The sequence below is a fragment of the Neopelma chrysocephalum genome, unplaced genomic scaffold (genome assembly GCF_003984885.1).
Source record: "Neopelma chrysocephalum unplaced genomic scaffold, ASM398488v2 Primary Assembly neopelma1_69, whole genome shotgun sequence".
NCBI lineage: Eukaryota > Metazoa > Chordata > Aves > Passeriformes > Pipridae > Neopelma > Neopelma chrysocephalum.
Window position 1 is genome coordinate 3,916,883 of NW_020897729.1, and position 18,119 is coordinate 3,935,001.

The following is an 18,119-nucleotide window of genomic DNA, read 5'->3' on the forward strand; positions in this document are numbered from 1 at the left end:
ATGCCAGCATTAAGAATGGCATGATGAAAAGCAAATGTATTTTTCCATTACTCTCCATGTTTTCCAAGGGAAAAATCAGTATCTAATTGTTCTAAACTGAGCTAATTAACTCAGAACCAGGGGAGATGAGGAAACAGACTTGTAATGGTTTCATCCAAGCTTTAGGGCTTTTATCTGAATGGTTCTTCCTATGAACTTTAACATCTTTAAAATAAAGTGTCAGATTAGTATTTGATTATTTCATTAACTTATTGTCTTAAAAACATTTACTGAATAAAACGTATAACTTAAAAGCAGCTTGCACCACTAAATTAAAAAAAAATCTGAGTAATATAATTAAAATAATACCTTTCCAGGAGAAGCTTTAAGACTTTTGTCAACTTTCAGATTTAAGCCTAGCTTTGTAACAGCTACTAAAGAGAAGCCACTGCAATTAAGTCCAACTCAAAATGAGTTTTGAATGAATGGATATAAATACTCATTTACTGACATGAAATACGATTTTGACAAAAACAGTATACAAAATCAAACAAAGTCTAAGACAACCATGACACATTTATTATCTTGAAGGGTATGTTCTTCAGGGACATACACTTTCTGACAATGCTTTACGATTTCCACACTAAGAAATGTCGTTCTTGAGAGCAGACACTAGTATTGACAAAGACTCTTTGATAATTATGTAGTCCATAAAATTTTTTGGACACAAGAGGATTTTTTCAAAAAAATATTAAGAAATATCACCACAAATACAGTGGTATAATAATACTTATGATATTGTACCTGGCCATTTCCCAGCAGAGAAGTGTCTTCTCCCATTAGAAGATACGAGCCATAAAAGAAAACAAATGCATGAAAGAAGCCCAAGATGGTCCAGTAAAGAAATGGTTTAAACCCCAGATGGGCATTTTTACTGATGTCTCTGCAGAAATAAAACAGATTTTGGATTTCATACTGTCTTTGTATAAACCATGAGTTATTCACATGACATTAGTGCTACTGCTCTGAATAAATGTAACTTTCAACTGCAGCGAGACACATTTAACAAATGCTGACACACGAAAAAAATACATAAATCATGGGCAAAAAAAGAACTCTGAGCTCTGATGATTTTGATCTGCTTTAAGCAGTGGTCACCAGTGGCAAGGGTCTCTAATGGGTCAAATTCAGAATAGCACAAACTAGAATTCTTGTCCCTGGAGGTGGAATTGCAAGGAGAAGAAAAAGTCAGATCTCCTGATACTTACCCCCCTGTTCTGCTTAAAAGACCTTTACAACAAGAGAAACATCTGACAGACGCTGCTTTTTTTACAAAAATAGATGCTTTTTTTCCTCCAAAAAGCACTATGCAGTGCAACATGTTACCACTGGGAGGACATCTAATTCTACAAGAAACCACTTCTTTTCCCAGTACAGGATTTTTTGTGGTGATTCCCGTAATCAGGTGTCCTGGTTTTTCATTTGCACGTCTGAGTCATTTTCCCCTCCCACACATAATGGAGGAGAAGGCTGCCAATCATGTGAGCTGACCAAGTGCTCAATGCTCTTGCATTGTTAACATGACTGACATCAAAAGATCTTTCTCTTAAAATACTCCTGTTAATTGACATTTAGGATGAAAGCTACATAGCTGCAGTTCTTCCTCATCGAGACAGTTACAAAAACGCCTAAGTCACAGATAAAATATTGTACAAATGTCTAATAGCAAGTTCAGAACTCTGCAGATGCCACTATTGCTGTAAATGATGTGCTACTGTGAGAATTCCTGTAAGATGCACGTACCTGTAGAGCACGGGTTTACTCTGCAATACATGCGGATGCACATGCTGCTCAAAAAGACTGTATATGAGGACAGGCAGGGAAGTGAAACAAATATTGTACAAAGTCAGGTATACACTGTCATAGAGCGTCTGGAAAGGAAAACAGGAATTATTTTGAGTCTTGTAAAGAAAAAAAGGTGCTTATGCATACTAAGAGCAGCAACAAATCATTACTTATAGGAATTTACTTGTTGGGAAAAAACTGTACTCTCACAACCGCCTAGTAACATCGAGCTATCAAATACAGAAAATCAGCTGGATACGTTTTAAGTGTAAATCTGTGCTGCACTTGTGTAGTTATTTACTAATTTAGTTATATATTTATTAGTTATTTAATATTATTGATTAATAATTAGTAATTATTTATCATTAATAATTAATATTAGTACATTTACTGAGATGTAAGGCATCCAATACTTACTTGTTGTGAAAACAAACAGAAGAACTGATATAAAAATTGTGGTGTAATAAAGCACACATTCTGAAATAAAGAAAAGTGAAGGAAATAGTTAATCCTTAGTATATTCCTCACAACTCTAAAAGAAACTGCTAACTCTTACAAGCTGGTAAAAATACACATGAAGACCATAAAGCATTTCAACATTTTGCAGAGCCAAGTGAAGCAAGATTCTTTACTTGACAGCACATTTTGTTTATTTGTCCTTTGGGACAATGAACCTGGAAAGCATAAACTTAATTATATCTGCCTGATGAACACATCTCACTGTGGGAGTCTAAGTAGTATTAAAGGAGAAGAAATCCATTCATTTTCCCCCCAGTTTCTTTTTAAGAATTTCTTTGCAAAATAGATTCCACATTTCATTCAAGCTCACGAGAGCTTGTTGCATGGGAGCAGACAAAGCAGAAACCAAAACCCAACAACATAATGATGCCTTTAAAGGAAAGGGAACAACTGAAAAGAAAAAGTGGCACAAATGCATTTTCCTGTGAACTTCACTGGCACTCTTGGAAAACTCACCTTATAAAAAAAGTACTGTACAAGGGTTGCTATTCTAATATAGTAAAAGTGCCCATGAACAAAAAGCAACTTGGAGAGGAATTTAAACCGAGCTATTGCATAGTCACTGTTCCTTACAGCTTGCCTTCCTTCCTTGCCCATGATTCCTGTAATGTTTGGGAAACAAAACAGAAAACAGGTTAAGTATTACAAAAATCGAAGTTTAAAAACCCCAACAATGTACATCTGAAGCTACAGTTCTGTTTTCCTGCACTTCAACATTATAAAGACTTCAGCAATTTTCTGTTGCAATAGAAGGTATTGCTCCTCCCACTTACAACTAAGGGAAACTACTCATTTGATGCTGATTCAAATTAAAAAAAGCCTTTATTGCTTCAGACAGAAGAAAGTTACCTATGCCAACATGTGCTTCTTGTATCATGCTCACATCATTAGCACCATCACCGATTGCTAATGTTATGGGTTTCTCTGGAGACGTTTTTAACAGTCGCACTACCTGAAAAGAAAAAATTAAATATTTTAGATTAGATAGTCTACCCACAAACCATGTCACCAATTCCCAAGTATCTTACTAGTTCCCTACCTGTAAATATAATTAATACATTTTATGAGCATGGATGCTTGGGTAAAAAACATCTTTGGCATATCACAAGCACAAATTCATTCCTTCTTTAGAAAAGCAGCTTGTTTGGGCACAAGACTTATTTAAGTATTATGCCTGTCATGAACTTACTCCCCTGTTCCTATTTCAGTATTCTGTTACATTGCTTAATTTGGTGCTTTATCATACGAAACAGTCAAGTGAAAGTTGGAACTGAAAATTTACTTATGGAGTAATACAGATTTCGTGCCCTTTACCTGACGTGCCCAGATTCTTCATATTTGTAATTAATGGAACTAATCCAGGTAAAATGCAGTAGCTAAAAGATCAATACATTGTTATAAAAGAAAACAGATTCTTTTTAAAGCAACTTCATTATCACCAAGGGGTATTCTCAGTTGGAAAAGACACAGAAGGAGATAGGACAGAGCAAGGAAAAAAACTGTTGCCATACAAGGCTGTAAGGTAATCAGAAAGAGGAGCAGTGAGACCCTGCTCTTTGCAGGAAGGAATTGGATCTTTAAGTAAATGCCAACGCTATTCTAAATACAGAGGAGTTAGTTAGATGAGGCTTTTGGTTAAGGAGAATTAGTAGTTCATTAACCTCCCAGAGAGCTCTAGCTTAAGGCAGAAGCTTCACTAATTCAGTTGTAAACAGGCTGCAGAGATAAAGGTAGGAATGCAGACCAAGAGGCTTTCCAAAACCAAGAAAACAAACATGTATGAAAAAACGTTTCCCCCCTGAAGTTCCAGAAAGGCCAAGGTGGAAATATCAACAGAGAAACATTGGCACGAGGTAAGTAGACACAAAAACCTGTACTGGAATAATTGAGTTTTAGTTGGCAGTGACAGGGCACTGATTCACAGGAGCAGGAACTCACTTCACATGAGGAACAGAACAATGATTAAATACAGTCCACAGCTCAGAGAAATCCACCTGACTGTGGGAATACATTTCCTAATTGCAGGTATTAATATGCAAGCTTAAAGGTTCCCCATTTTTAAGAGGTAATTACTTCAAGTACATTTAGCATTAGATCCTAGCAAGCAGCCCTACAGAAGCAACAAGGCCACAGTGTGTCACCCAGATCAGTCCTCCTGAGATCCCCAAGGCTGGGGTAATTCAGACAGACAAACATCTATGTGAAAAGGTCAAGACAAATCCCCTGGCAAATTTTAACAGGAGCAATCAGCAGCAGCTCTGAATGACTGACATGATGATGTTTAAAAAGGTTTTCGAGCTATAGAACGTGCCAAAATTAGTAGTGAGACTGCCAGCCATCTATTAACAAGCATTAAAGTTAGTAAAAGATGCAGGAAATATTAAGCTGAGTTCCAGTTTAACCTTGGAATAAGTCTCACAAAAAGGATGCCTACAGTAAAAGATCATGTGCAAGGCTAGACTAAACTGCCCTGGACTTCCTTGCTTACCCTTCATGTTGTATGGCATTTGTCTCAGTGATTTATATACTTCAATGTTTGAAATTAAAATGTCACTGCCATCAAAATTACATTTTACTGTACTTCATGAGGAAAGACAGGAAATAATCTCCATTATCTGCTGGACAGGATAGGAATTATGGAAAGCAATACAAAGCATTATAAATCAAGTTAAATGACAAAATAAGAACAAGGACACAACAGTGGCAAATAACTGTACCTTAAAGAGAGGGGATGGCAAAAATTTCAGCTAAAAGAATGGACAGAAGTGGACAAATGAAACAGATTGTTTTACTCACAGTAGTAACAATTTCCTTCTAACATTTTATTGAAAGTAATATTATACCAGGTGAAGAGTTCTATACTGAAGGGATTCTAAAGACTGCATTAGAACTCTGATTAATTGTTGGAAGCAGGAAGAGTGACCTCAAAATAGGTCAGTCGTGCTATAGTAAAACAGCCTGCCCTCTTTTGCACATCTAGTACCTCATATAAGGGTTTCCTAGTGCTTTAAGGTGAAGAGATGTCTTTTTCCAAAGAGAGAAAATTTCAAAACAAAAGAATAAATATTCCAGTCCTTTAGAGCTTATCTTTCCAGACTGAAAAAAAATAAATCACAAAATCTAAATTTTAATTCCATCTACCTTGTATTTGAGTAAAATTAAGTACATGTGAAGGAAAAATGGTCTTAGAAGAGCATGAAGGAAAACCTCCCCTGGAGACTAGGCCTCTGCTTCTCTTCCCTTTTACTTTATCCTCAAACTTGGGTATATTTTTTTAAATACTCAGAGAAGCACATTTCTTCCTTACAGGTCCGTGAACTTTCAATTTGGTTTTTTTGGTTTGGAGAAGTGATGTAGCAGGCAAGGCTAAAGCATGCAGGTGGCCAGGACAGCTGCTGCCTTACACAACACTCAAGAGGCAGATTAAAGATGAGCCTTTTGCTTGCACGGTGGCAGGATTTTGACTTTTCCATCCACTTGCAAATTTTCAAACACATATGTAAGAAACTTCTGAGCAAACTACTCCAGATCAACTGAATTTAACAAGGATTCAGAAGTCAGGCAGACAAACAAAGCAGTTTCAGAAATCCTTGCCTCCTCAAAGCATGGTAAAAGTACTTTAAAGGCAATCCTGACTATATTTGCACTTACCTTTGCTTTCTGAAGGGGTGCCATGCGACAGCACAACACTGCAGAACAGTTTTTGCAAACTTCCATGAACAGTTTTTCATGTTCCCTGAGTGCAAGAGAGAGGCTGGTCCCATCCACAACCAGTCCATGTTGGATAACATGGTCTTCCTTTATTCTATTCAGGGACAAAAATGTTAACTTTGTACTGGTGTCACAGAAAAATTTCAATTTGCTATAAACTGTGCTGTTGGCCAGACAGTAAGCAAAGAAGTTAATCTGTCAGACAGACTGCTTCTTCAAGTCTGTTATTAATAATTTTTCTAAAAAGGCAACTTAATTTGTTTGGCACATTCATAAAAGAGATTGTCATAAAATTTGAAAATGAAAGAAAACCAAGCTAAGATCATCACTGAGATAGCGACATCTCAGGTATTTTACCTCTTGGCAAGCTGCCTCAGTTGTTCTGCACAGGTACTGTCTGACTTGTGCTGCACAAGCTCAAGGATGTTCATGGTTCTGTGGAAGTGTCCACAGGACAAACTGACACTAACAGCTGTCTCGTGCTTGTCTCCAGTGAGCACCCACACTTTGATACCAGCCAACCTGAGGGCTTCTATAGTTTCTTGGACTTTCTCCTGCAGTCTGGAAACAAGAAAAATCTCAAGTAACCAATAAAACACTTTACTAAGAAAGAGCTCACACTGTAACTCCATGTTACCACCGTAACCCCACTGCCATGACAAGTTAAGACTGCATTTCCAATGTCCCATGTATGGTCAGAGAATCACAGCCTGGCAGATGATACTCTGTTACCAGCAATAAAACAAAGGCCTTGACAAAACAAAAACTGAACTTAATCCTGCTAAGGGATCAAAAATTTGTCATAAGCATACCTTGATTTAAATTATTTACTGCAACTATTCCATTTCACATACAGGAAATCTCTCCTGATGAAACACAGCTGTACATCATTGTTATTAAGCCAAAATCAGTTGGTACAACTTTTGTTTTGAATGCTCAATCCAAAGAGTGGTAAACATACTAAACGAGAATAGCACAAAACTTTTGATCATAGTGGGAGAGTTTTTCACATGTTATATTTCAGGAATAAATCCTAAACTCGCTGGGATTGACTGTAGTTAGCAGTAACTCCATTGCATACTTGTCTTCTACTCCTGTAGCCCCAAGTAATTCCAGATCCCTTTCTATGAAGTTGAACACATCTGCTAATCTTTCCTCCCGTTGTTGTAAGGCAGTCCTGGCCTCATGAAGGCGTTTGCCAATTTCTTGATACTCCTCAGGTGTGAATCTTCTGTAGGCTACGCACAAAGTTCTTAGTCCTTTCTGTGAGAAAATAAAAGACTACATTCAGAGTAGACAAGATTCTGATCTAACAAGAAGGTGTCACCTGTAATTTGTTCACTTCAAGCTACAGAATTTATCCCAGATAAATTTCTTCCGATCAGCTGGGCGAGCACATACACTTACCAAAGCAAATTCATCCACGTGTATCCTTGTTTTGTCTATTTCTCCACTCTTACTACGAGGAAGAATGGAAGATTCTGCTCCTTTTGTGAATAAAAGCTTTTCCCCTACAAAGTAAAATAGAATAGTAATTAAGAATAATGTCATTTAAGAAGTTCTCAACTGCAGCTTTTACATTTTCTGATGACCTACCTGAGGGACTCTCCACAATGACACTCATTCGTCTGCGATTTGGATCAAACTCCAACACATGAAGCAATTTGTACCTGTATTTTGTGTTTTAATAAAAGAGGGAAGGACAAGAAAACATTTTTAGAAATAATTTTCCAAAGACAATTACTTATAAATAGACTCTTACACCACAGACATTTCCTCAAAGTGTCATTTTTATATATAAACTCTAAAAGCAATGCTACCACTGATGAACAACAATCACTGCTATTAGTCACTGTGCAATTCATTGCTTTTCATCACTTTATGTATACTTTATTCCATTTTGTAAGAATAAAAGGCTCTTCTACCAATAGGAATAGTTTCCAGAATACTAACTTGATACATGGAGATTACAAGCAGCTCCTATTTCTTTATCCTTCTGTCATTATTTCAAGTGTAATTTTGAAAACTACATTTTGTTTTTAACATTTGTACACAATTCACATTGTCAAAAAACAGTGTGTGTGCCCTGATAACTGGGCTAGTTTTTTATGTTACCACTAGTGCAGAAAATTAATTTTAGACATTTAACTTTGAAGTACTGCCAACTGACACAGATAAAATGGGTAAAAGGACTTATGACATACTGCAGATATACAGTTATCAATAACATTTCTACTCATTTTGTGAAAGTTTGAAATATATAATTAGATTATGCACAGATGAGAGTGCTTCTGGAAACTTCTAGGGCTGAAAGCAAAAACTCTAGGACTTGAATAAGCAGTTCAGTTTTCCAGCTCTACTACAGTCTCAACCTTTGAGGAATGGGAAAAGATACAAACTGTTACAACACACACCTACACAGAGTAACTCACAAAATTCTTGCATCTCAGCTACTATTGGTAAGGAATAAGATGCAAGCTGTCTTGAAGACATCAAGGGAAAAGCATTAAATAGAGCACACTGTGGAAAGGCAAGGTTTGCTTATGAACAGAGAGGATTAAGAAGAGAACTTTACATTCATCATCACTACTGTTCTGTCCTTCAAAATAAACAAGGAATAAAAAAAATACCTCTCTGGTTTTCCAAGGCTTTTTACTTCCATGCTGTCTCCACTAATTCCAGTAAATACTACTCCAACCCTAAAAGGCAAAGACAATAGACATTTAATTTCCACTTTAGACAAAATGTCTATTGATGCAGGAAGGGGAAGGTGGCAGGGAAGAAAAAGAGAGATTCTTATACCCCATTACTGTTCTCTGATTTTAGAGAAAGTTAAGAATGCCCACTTTGTGCAGTATTTCATTTGCAACATACTCTGATCACTATGATTTCCCAAGGATTTCCATAAATATTTTACATGATGACAGGACCCCTAGGGTTTTGTGTATTTTATATTTCCATGTTTTCCCAGGAAGCTGACAGTGCCAGGCCCTGGGCTTTACAAACGTCCCGATTAATTTTTACGGCTGCTTTCAGCATGGATTGCCTGCCCTAGGAAGCAATTCCTGTGTTAGGCACTTCTGGCAGCACAGCTCACCGGCTTGCAGCTTCAACTAAAGCTTTCTCATCTGGTGAAGAAGCATAATACTCCAACGGGGATGTTATTCCATTGGCATGCCAGGGACCATCAGCACCATCTGTCTGATCTGCATTGATCTGCACTGTATGACAAAGACAAACTGCCTTCAAGAACAGTTCTTCCTCTTTCACCTGTAAGAAAGAAAAATCTTGGTTTGTAACATTTATGTATCAACCCAGTTTTGAATGCACTCAAAAAAAAAATGTTTTTACTTAAAAATCTGCCAAGTATTTCACGTTAAATAATCTCATCTCTACATGTTTAATAAATATTATTTGTTCAGTAACACTTAATAGCTTCAAACTATTTAGAAATTCTGATTTATGTTGGGTGTTTTTCATGCCAATGGTGCAAGAATATTTCTCTGAAATAAAAAACACTTTCTATCCAGGATGACTAACGGTGGGAAAATCAAAGTGTCTTACCAAACCATGCCTATTTCCATCTGGAGAATCTTCAGAAAATCCCTCTGGAGTTAGTTTACCATTGACCTCTTGGTACTTTATGCCATTAATGGAGCACTCCCGAAACTGCATCTCATTTTCAGTTAATGTACCAGTTTTGTCTGTAAACACATACTCTACCTTTTGTAAAATAAAAACAAAAAAACCAGACTTGGAATTGCATATACTTGTTAGAAGAAAAAATAAAATAATCTCAACTCACACTTTCTACTACATATGTTGTTTTGATCATGTAAGAATTTTAGCTTTTGCCATCACGTCTATACCTTATTTTAAAATTAATCAAAGCACAACCAATAAAAAGCCTGCAGTAATGAATTTTAATATTAAAAACTAAGTAGAAAATAGGTTTAAAAAAAAAAGGAACTATGTATTTTTTACTCTACCTGTCCCAATTCCTCATTGAGGTCTGAAGTATTTACTTGCGCTCTCTGGTTTGTTTCTTCATGATAGAGGTCAAGATCCCAGCCAATAAAAAAAGATCCAAGAAATTTTTGCATCTCGACAGTCACATAGAGTGAAATAGGTATAATAAAATTGTAAAGTACCAGAAAGGCCAGAAAATCCGAAATAAATCTCAGGATCTACAAGAGAAAAAGAAAAAATGTGAAGATTACAACAGTCATCAGGTGAAACGTGTCAACTTAATTGTGTTTCAATATGCATGAGGAATGATAAATTGAGAGAGCCAGAGAAGACCAAGTCCCACATCCACATGAGAGAGACAACATACCCAGTGACAACGCAGGCATTCCCAGGTTGCCCCAGTAACACGCCTTCAGACTGATGCAAAAAGTCTGCCTTAAGCTATGACTGGATGTTTGACTTCTCAAGTTCATTAATCTTTGTCTATCTACTGAATCTGTCAGGAGGGCTGCCAATTAATATTAACTGTCAGGGTGAGTCTATTTTCAAAGAGGGTCTGAAAAAAGTAACGTGTTCCCCATTCCAAACAGCATGACTCATTGAGGCTTATCTAAGGAACCATAAATTGTGAAGGCAAACAACTGATATTCCGTGCTGTCAGAGCAATCTGCAAGGACTCCGTGTTGTTTTAGGACAGCAGAGTGACAAGAGGGCTCCTGTCTGCTGGCATTCCCCAGTGACGTGGGTGATCTGGACTACATTACAAGGGACCATGTGCATTTCCATGGCACAGACTTCGTTTATACCTCTTCAAATCACTGTGTTCAACATTTACAATTGAGGCAAACATCTACATAACAGGATAGAAACTTCTCTTTATTAGGTATGAAAATTTTAAACTCTGAAATGCAACACTACAGCCTCTCTCAAGTTTGTTTTTCACTGGGACAACAAACTCACTATCTGAATTGTACTTTGCGAAGACTCTTACCAACCCTTGAATATTGAGCAAGGGAGATTAGAGATGAGAAAAAACAGGCCATTTCTTTCAACTCTAATAGATATTGGTGCAGAAGAACATTTTAAATAAATGGTAGATAAAAGCAGTGAACAGTTTGCAAAGCTAAATAATGTCTGTTCTTCCCAATTAGGGAGTGTTGCTATAATTACTTAACAAAAGTCAGTAATTAAGGTGTCTGACAAAACCTGTGCCTAAAGAGATCTTCCAAACTAAACCAGAAAATACAGACAGAAACCAAGAGCATATTGCCAGGGGAAGTTTAGGTTGGATATTAGGAAGAAATTTTTTACAGAGAGAGTAATCAGACATTGGAATGGGCTGCCCAGGGAGGTGGTGGATTCACTGTCCCTGGAGGTTTTTAAGATGAGACTGGATGTGGCATCAGTGCTATGGTCTGGTAATCATGGTAGTGCTGGATCAAGGGTTGGACTTGATGATCTCGGAGGTCTTTTCCAACCCGGTTGATTCTATGATTCTATGAATTCATGTGAGAGAAGATATACTGAGAAGAAGTGACAATTACTAAGGTTACCGAGTTTCTTCAAGCACTATCTGTGAAATAACAACCTGCACACACAGGACAGATGGACAGAGAAGCACTCCAAATAAGGAGATTAGCATGTTGAGAAATGCAAAGCAGATTGTGGAAGTAAACATGTGAGAGAGAAAAACAAAGACACGATAGAAGAAGAATGACACTGCAGAAACACGTGGCTCTCTCTGTTACTGATGGTAAAGGTAAAGGAATGGAAAGGCTGAGGAAATACTTCTCCCTGTTCTGTTCAGAACTGAAAGGGCTCCACAGGCTAGTCTACCTTGCATAGCCAAAACTTCAACTTAAGCTCCTGAACTGCTTTGGACAAAGGTACACTCATACAAAAATCAAAAATTATGCAGAAAGCAGAAAAATACACAGTGATTAGAAAAAGAGATAATTCTCAGAATTGCAGATTTCAGGAACACTCCAAAGTATCCTTCCAATCTCTACAGAAAGTGAGAAGGGCAAGCAGGAGCTTGAGCAAAATTACAGCCTTGCAAAATTGCCTGAACCATCTCAACATCACAGAACGTACAAAATTCCTGAACTGTGAAATTACTGTAATAGGACACACAAAACAGCCATCCTCCTCCTCTTTTCATTTATGGAATGACAAAAGACACCCTAAAGAACAGCAACAAGAGCACAGAACATCAGAAATATGCCCTAACAAAGCCCAAAATTTTCAAAAAGCTTGGTTTTTCCTTAAAGGAAAAAAATGTCCAACCAGTAACAGAGTAGAGATATTCCTACACCACAGTGAGGCTACATAGGACTAACATCTATATCCAAGAACAGAGACATAATAAATAATACATTCAGTATCTTGGTTGAGTGTTCCCCAGATATGCAACTGGGTAAACTACATTACCTTACTGCTGTTTCTTTCATGCTCTGTTTTTTCATTGTACCAGGGCTCATCCCATTTCTCTTCAGCTTGCCATGCATACTTTAAAATAGTGCTCAGAATGGCTTCAAAGAGGAGGATTATTAGATAAATAATCAAAAAGGAATTCATGGACCTATAAAGAAGCAAAAAAAGAAAAGCAATTTCAGTTTATTTTACTCAATCTGTTGACACACTGTGGTTACAAGAATTAACTTTACTGGACAGCACTTTAAAAAACATATCCTGTGCTTGATGTGGATATAAATTTTCTATGTGACAAGCAAGCAACAGAATGGAGGAAAAGAAATCCTACATCTTACTAAGATAAAATCTCTATATGGCAATATGAGGACTAGATTAAAGTGCAAGAACATCCCAACAGCTGACTTGTGTCACACCCGCTGTCCAAGATTTTGGGGGCTGACTTATCCTTCTCTTCTTCCTTGAGTTTCTAGCAAGGCTGTGAAGGCAGTACAACCAACCACACTGGAAACCCAAGGCTGCACCTTTTCCTTCAGTTAGAAGAGCACTGCCATGTGCACCTGACTATTTAACCCAGGCCATGCTACACCAGGATACAGTCACATCTGTCTCTATATTCTGTCACATCAGACAGACCATCTTTCCACCCCTTGCTCTGATGACTGAACGTTCACACTACAGTTCTGTCTGTATGGAGCTATAGAAGAATAATCAATCCCATGCTTGTCTAAAAATTCCAAGAGGCTCTCTCAGAGTTTTTGTAACTGCAATAAAGGCAACACAAATCAGAACTTTTTCCTTTAAAGTAAATAATGAGATTCAACATACAAATCTCTACTATAGTAACACCTATCCTGTAATCTTGAGCAAGCTGGGGTATTTCCACTCCATACACAACTAAAGAATCAATAAAGGATGAAATATTAAGAAATTAATTTTATCTTTACAGCTTCCTACCAAAGGCAAGGCAACCAACACTCTCTTCCCTTGCCTAAAACCCAGTGAACCCATCAGGGTTTTAAAGTTACAGAGGAAAAACTAAGTTAAAGCTCTATGAATAAGAGAGATATTAGAAAATAAACATACTTTTCTACTGCTGACCGTTTCTGAGATTTACTCTTGTAATTTAATGCCATCTTTGTCTCCATACCTGTATACACTGCAACACCTGGGAAGGAAGGGGGGGAAAGAGTTATACTTTACTTTCTGCATGTATAATTTGCAGAACTTTTCATTTTGAGAGACATAGGATAAAATCAAAAGGTTAAAATCAATTAATAAAATCAAACACTTTTGTGTTTACTTCAGTCTAGTGATGAGACAGTATTTTGTAGGTATTTGCAACATTCTGCTATAGTAAAACAGTACCACTGAAGTAATTTTAACACCTACTTTAACACTGTTCATTATTATGACTGTACTGCTCAATATGTATTTTATGGAAATCAGAACGGTAAATCTCAGGAGAAAGTCTTGAACAATGAGTAGCAGTAAGAACAGTCATTTATCCATTGAAGTTAAGTTATTCCTTTATCAAACCACTTCAAATATTTTCACAGAGCGGAGCTGGAACTTTATATCCTTAGAGATTCTTCAGCATAATATCATTACTTTCATCTATAATCATATCCCCTCAGGTAACAGGCAGCAAGATTATTACAATTTCTTCAGTGCGAGTAGAATTAAAGCACAGTTCATCAACATGCTTTAAGAAGAGAATACTCTTTAAATATTTAGATGTCTACAAACCAAATATTTCTTTAGTGTTTTTTAATCTTGCTCCACGAAGTAAGAGACTTTCAGGCCCAAGAGGTCTAAAAAGAAATAGAAATATCAGCATTTAAAAATTAGTTGTTCTGTATTCTGTAAAACCAATGAAATCCAGTCTCCTATGCAAAGCTGTCCTATATTCCCTATGAACTCCCAATGCAGCAACTTCAACCCCATCCTCATTTAGGTCCATCTTCAATCATCTTACACGCCTCACCCACACATCTCCACAGAGCTCTCGGTTTCATTTCATGTCTCCTTTGGACACTGTCATACTCTCCCACCACTGTTACATATCCCATAATTACTCATTGAGCTAAATATTCCAAATGGCTGGTTCAGAGAGACCTGCAAGTTACTCAGGAAGCAAGCAGGCAAAAAGCCAGTTGAGCTCACAGTACACCAGGAATGCTATTTTTAGGTTTGGCTAACTACCCATCTTACTTCTACCCCTCTGACAAACTGAAATGATCCAGAAAGTTCAAAATTTTTCATACCAAACAGAGACAAACAACTAGATGGTCACACCACCACCACAGCAGTGTAAATTTTGCTTCCTAACACAAGAGTAAAAATTTCATAAATGTTTTTTTCCTCACATCTATCACAACGCAATAATACGTTCATTTCTTTAGCTAAGTTAACTCCAAACAGGGCTGGGACAATAAAGGTCTAATTAGAAACAAGGTCAATTTAAGGTTAGAGTCATATGTTCTACTCCAGCGGCTGTATCATCTTTAGAAACTATCAGCAGGGTTGGTTTGAAATTAAAAAAAAATGCATTTTTGCCAGTGTTTCAAATGAAAGCAAAAATTTAACAACTGCAGTGGACAGGTTGACATACCAGGTATAAGCAAAAGATGTAAAGTTCATGTGCTAAGTGCTGGCACACAAGCCCTTGGGTTTGCCTTACTTTCCCTTTAGCTTTGCCACAAGCAGTCCATGATCACTGGTACATAAACAAAGCCCTTATACTTGAAGTTCCTTTGAAAGCATAACCTGGAGTTACTCAAAAAAACCCCAAAAGCCAAATCCACAATCCACCTCCCACAGTTAAACATTTAACTTAATTAATTTAACTTAAATGTTACTGCAAATGTGACAGTTACCATCACAAACACCATGTGCACCAATTATACACAGATTATGGTGGGTTCTTTAAATTACACATATATATGTTAATGTTTTAGGCTAGACTCAAACTTCAACTGAAAAATTGAACTAAAAGGTACTAAATGCTCGAGCATTTGAACTTTTCATATAAGAAACATAATTTGTATTTCTGGATCCAAGTTTGTCAAACCAGTCTGACAAACCCAAAATAAAAAACGTGAATCACTGCAACACAGTCTAGACAAGTTTATCTTTGAGAGACAGAAGATATAGCTTCGCTAGAAGTCAGAACTTGCAATTTTTTTTCCACACTCCCTTTAAACTGGCTCTGTTTTATGTTGTCAATTAAATTATTTTGATAGATTATCCCAAAGCTGAACCTCTCAATCTTGAGAGTAATGGATCCTGAAAAGCTCAAAGTGAAGCAGCACATAAAGTGACCTTAGAAAACAGCTGAGTTGGGTATTGGGGATGGTATGGGTGGGGTTTTTTGGGGGGTTGGCCAAGGCACTGGACTTGGGGCCAAGTGATCTGCCTTCTACACCCCCATATTTATTGCAAAAACCATTGACAAATCCTTGATTCACTCTGAACTCCAGGTCATTCCTATCTAAAATTGACAAATGTTTGCAAGCCTCAAAGGAGTCTCTCAGACTGAGTCCTTCAGACTGAAGCACACATCACATGGAAAATAGCTCAAGCAGAAATTTCACAAAAAAAAAAAAGTGTAATAGATAATATTTTGGACAAATTTATACATCATAACACAGCACTTCACCTTTTCAGAAGAGGTGACAAGGTTTTTTGAAAGCGTGACTATCCACAACCCACATGATAAAATAATTAAATAACTTAAATGCTATCTATTCCTGAAAATCTGGCCATTTCTTGTGAGTGAGTTCCATGTCTTTATTTCAAACCATGATCTTTCTCATTCCTGTTCCTCCTATTTTCCCTCCTGGTAAACAGATGATGGGATCTGCTGTAGTTTACATAATACACCACTGGAAATTGTTTCAGATCAATAAATGCCTTAATTAACAACTAGCTGATTACCAGAGCCTAAAAACTCCCTGCTTCAGAGAGGCCAAGCCTTCCAGAACCATTGTATAAAATCTGAAAAACTGAGTAGTAACGAACTTTCTTTCACTAATCCACTTTCTTTCACTAATACTTCTCCATCTGAAGTATTCAGCTATAACTGACAACTTTCAGTAAAAATACCCCTCCCTTTTATATATTCAACAGTAACTCTTATTTGTGATGGTCGTGATTTTAACCACCTTCATGCATTCTAAATAACCATCTTAGAAAATTTGACTCACCGTACTATTTCTTCAGCTTGTTGACTTACAGTTATTCTTCCAACAAATCTAAGAAAGATGGGAACATTTTAGAAATACCTACATAAAGACTCAAAAAAGTAAGAAGTCTGTATTTACAAAAAAGTCTTTAATGGTTCACAAGTAGGAAATAAAACAATATGGAAACACTGGCACTAATTTTACAAGAGACATTTAACAACAGAAACATTTATCCGTCAAAAGAACAGTCATCTGAGAAAGCCTATTAGGTTTCATTAATAACCACAAAAGATTATATTTCTACTCATTTAAAACAGATTGTGACTTTTTGATGATTCAGTAAGAAATAATTCCTCAACAAATGTAAGTTAGCATATTACCAACCAGCAATAGTATTTTTTCTTTACTAAAGCAAATCTACTCTGCATTTAAATTCTGATATTTGCATATTTAGTATGACCTCAGCTACAAAGAGGGACATAAGCTTCCATAGCAATTGTACCTTAATTTGCTAAATATCAAATATCTGAACTGCTGCTCAAACTGAGTATCTTAGTTTTAATGAATTTAATATTTCTCAAAGATCCCAAAGTTTACTGAAGAACAGTTGTGATACTTGGATTTTAAAAACTACTACGTAATAGCTACCATTTTCCACTATACAATTCAGAAGAAACTTGGATGGGAATATAACTTTTGCTCCCCATGATGTCTAGGACATTGATTGCTGATGTTAAAGAACACTCAGATATCCCTGTTTTTAATCTAAGGTTTTACTGTTGAAGAATAGAGTTCAAATCTTGAGCACATGCAAAATAAACATGGTCAAGACATATCTTTGGAATTAACATAAGCTTACAACAATTTGCTATGATTTGAGGTAATTTCACTTTAAAATATCCTATATAGTACTGAAATCTCCTGTCAGAACCTTATGCAACTCATTCTCCAAACTGGTCATATTCATAGGCCATTTAATTTTTTTAAATCTGGAAACAAGTTTACTGGTTAGAACAGAAATCTACGTAATTAAAATACAAAAGATAAATAAAAACTATAATTTTTGGTTTAATACTGAAATACTAAAACCTGCCACTTGCAGCTTTCAGTAAGTGTATATGTATAAACACAAGCTAATTATTAAAATCTAAAATTCAAGCAGATGTCTGAAGCTATTTTAATCACAGCAAGACCGATAACATTCATAATATTAAACACCTCATTTTGAGGTGTTTAATTTCAAAATATTTACTACTAAAGTGATACCTGTATAGATCTGCTTCTGGCTGCTGACATTCTATAACAGCTACCAGTTTGTCCAGGTTGGCAACAGACTGCAACACTGCTGTTTCTGGGACTGCAACATGTGTCTGTAAAACAGTGCCCCTTAAGTTAACATGGGACTACCAGGTAGCAGGGGGGGTATTTCAACAGGGTGAACTAAAAATGGTATCCCAAATGAACTGTTTAAGAGAAGTA

At 36.6% G+C, this 18,119-nt stretch overlaps 1 protein-coding gene across 9 annotated transcripts in view; it reads right to left on the bottom strand.

Annotated features, from left to right (window-relative positions):
• ATP11B (ATPase phospholipid transporting 11B (putative)) overlaps positions 1-18,119 on the bottom strand; it is a 65,347-nt gene that overhangs the window by 23,781 nt on the left and 23,447 nt on the right. For all 9 annotated transcript variants that reach the window (XM_027685393.1, XM_027685397.1, XM_027685395.1 and 6 more), the window contains exons 7-25: positions 17,907-18,010; positions 16,662-16,709; positions 14,203-14,267; positions 13,540-13,621; positions 12,454-12,604; positions 10,044-10,241; positions 9,619-9,777; positions 9,152-9,324; positions 8,685-8,753; positions 7,651-7,724; positions 7,462-7,565; positions 7,136-7,317; positions 6,412-6,615; positions 5,995-6,148; positions 3,193-3,295; positions 2,800-2,945; positions 2,242-2,301; positions 1,783-1,910; positions 784-922 (exon numbers count right to left, since the gene is read on the bottom strand). In XM_027685393.1, coding sequence (XP_027541194.1) covers positions 784-922; positions 1,783-1,910; positions 2,242-2,301; positions 2,800-2,945; positions 3,193-3,295; positions 5,995-6,148; positions 6,412-6,615; positions 7,136-7,317; positions 7,462-7,565; positions 7,651-7,724; positions 8,685-8,753; positions 9,152-9,324; positions 9,619-9,777; positions 10,044-10,241; positions 12,454-12,604; positions 13,540-13,621; positions 14,203-14,267; positions 16,662-16,709; positions 17,907-18,010 — 2,343 coding nt within the window. The remainder of the gene's footprint in view (positions 1-783; positions 923-1,782; positions 1,911-2,241; positions 2,302-2,799; positions 2,946-3,192; positions 3,296-5,994; positions 6,149-6,411; positions 6,616-7,135; positions 7,318-7,461; positions 7,566-7,650; positions 7,725-8,684; positions 8,754-9,151; positions 9,325-9,618; positions 9,778-10,043; positions 10,242-12,453; positions 12,605-13,539; positions 13,622-14,202; positions 14,268-16,661; positions 16,710-17,906; positions 18,011-18,119) is intronic.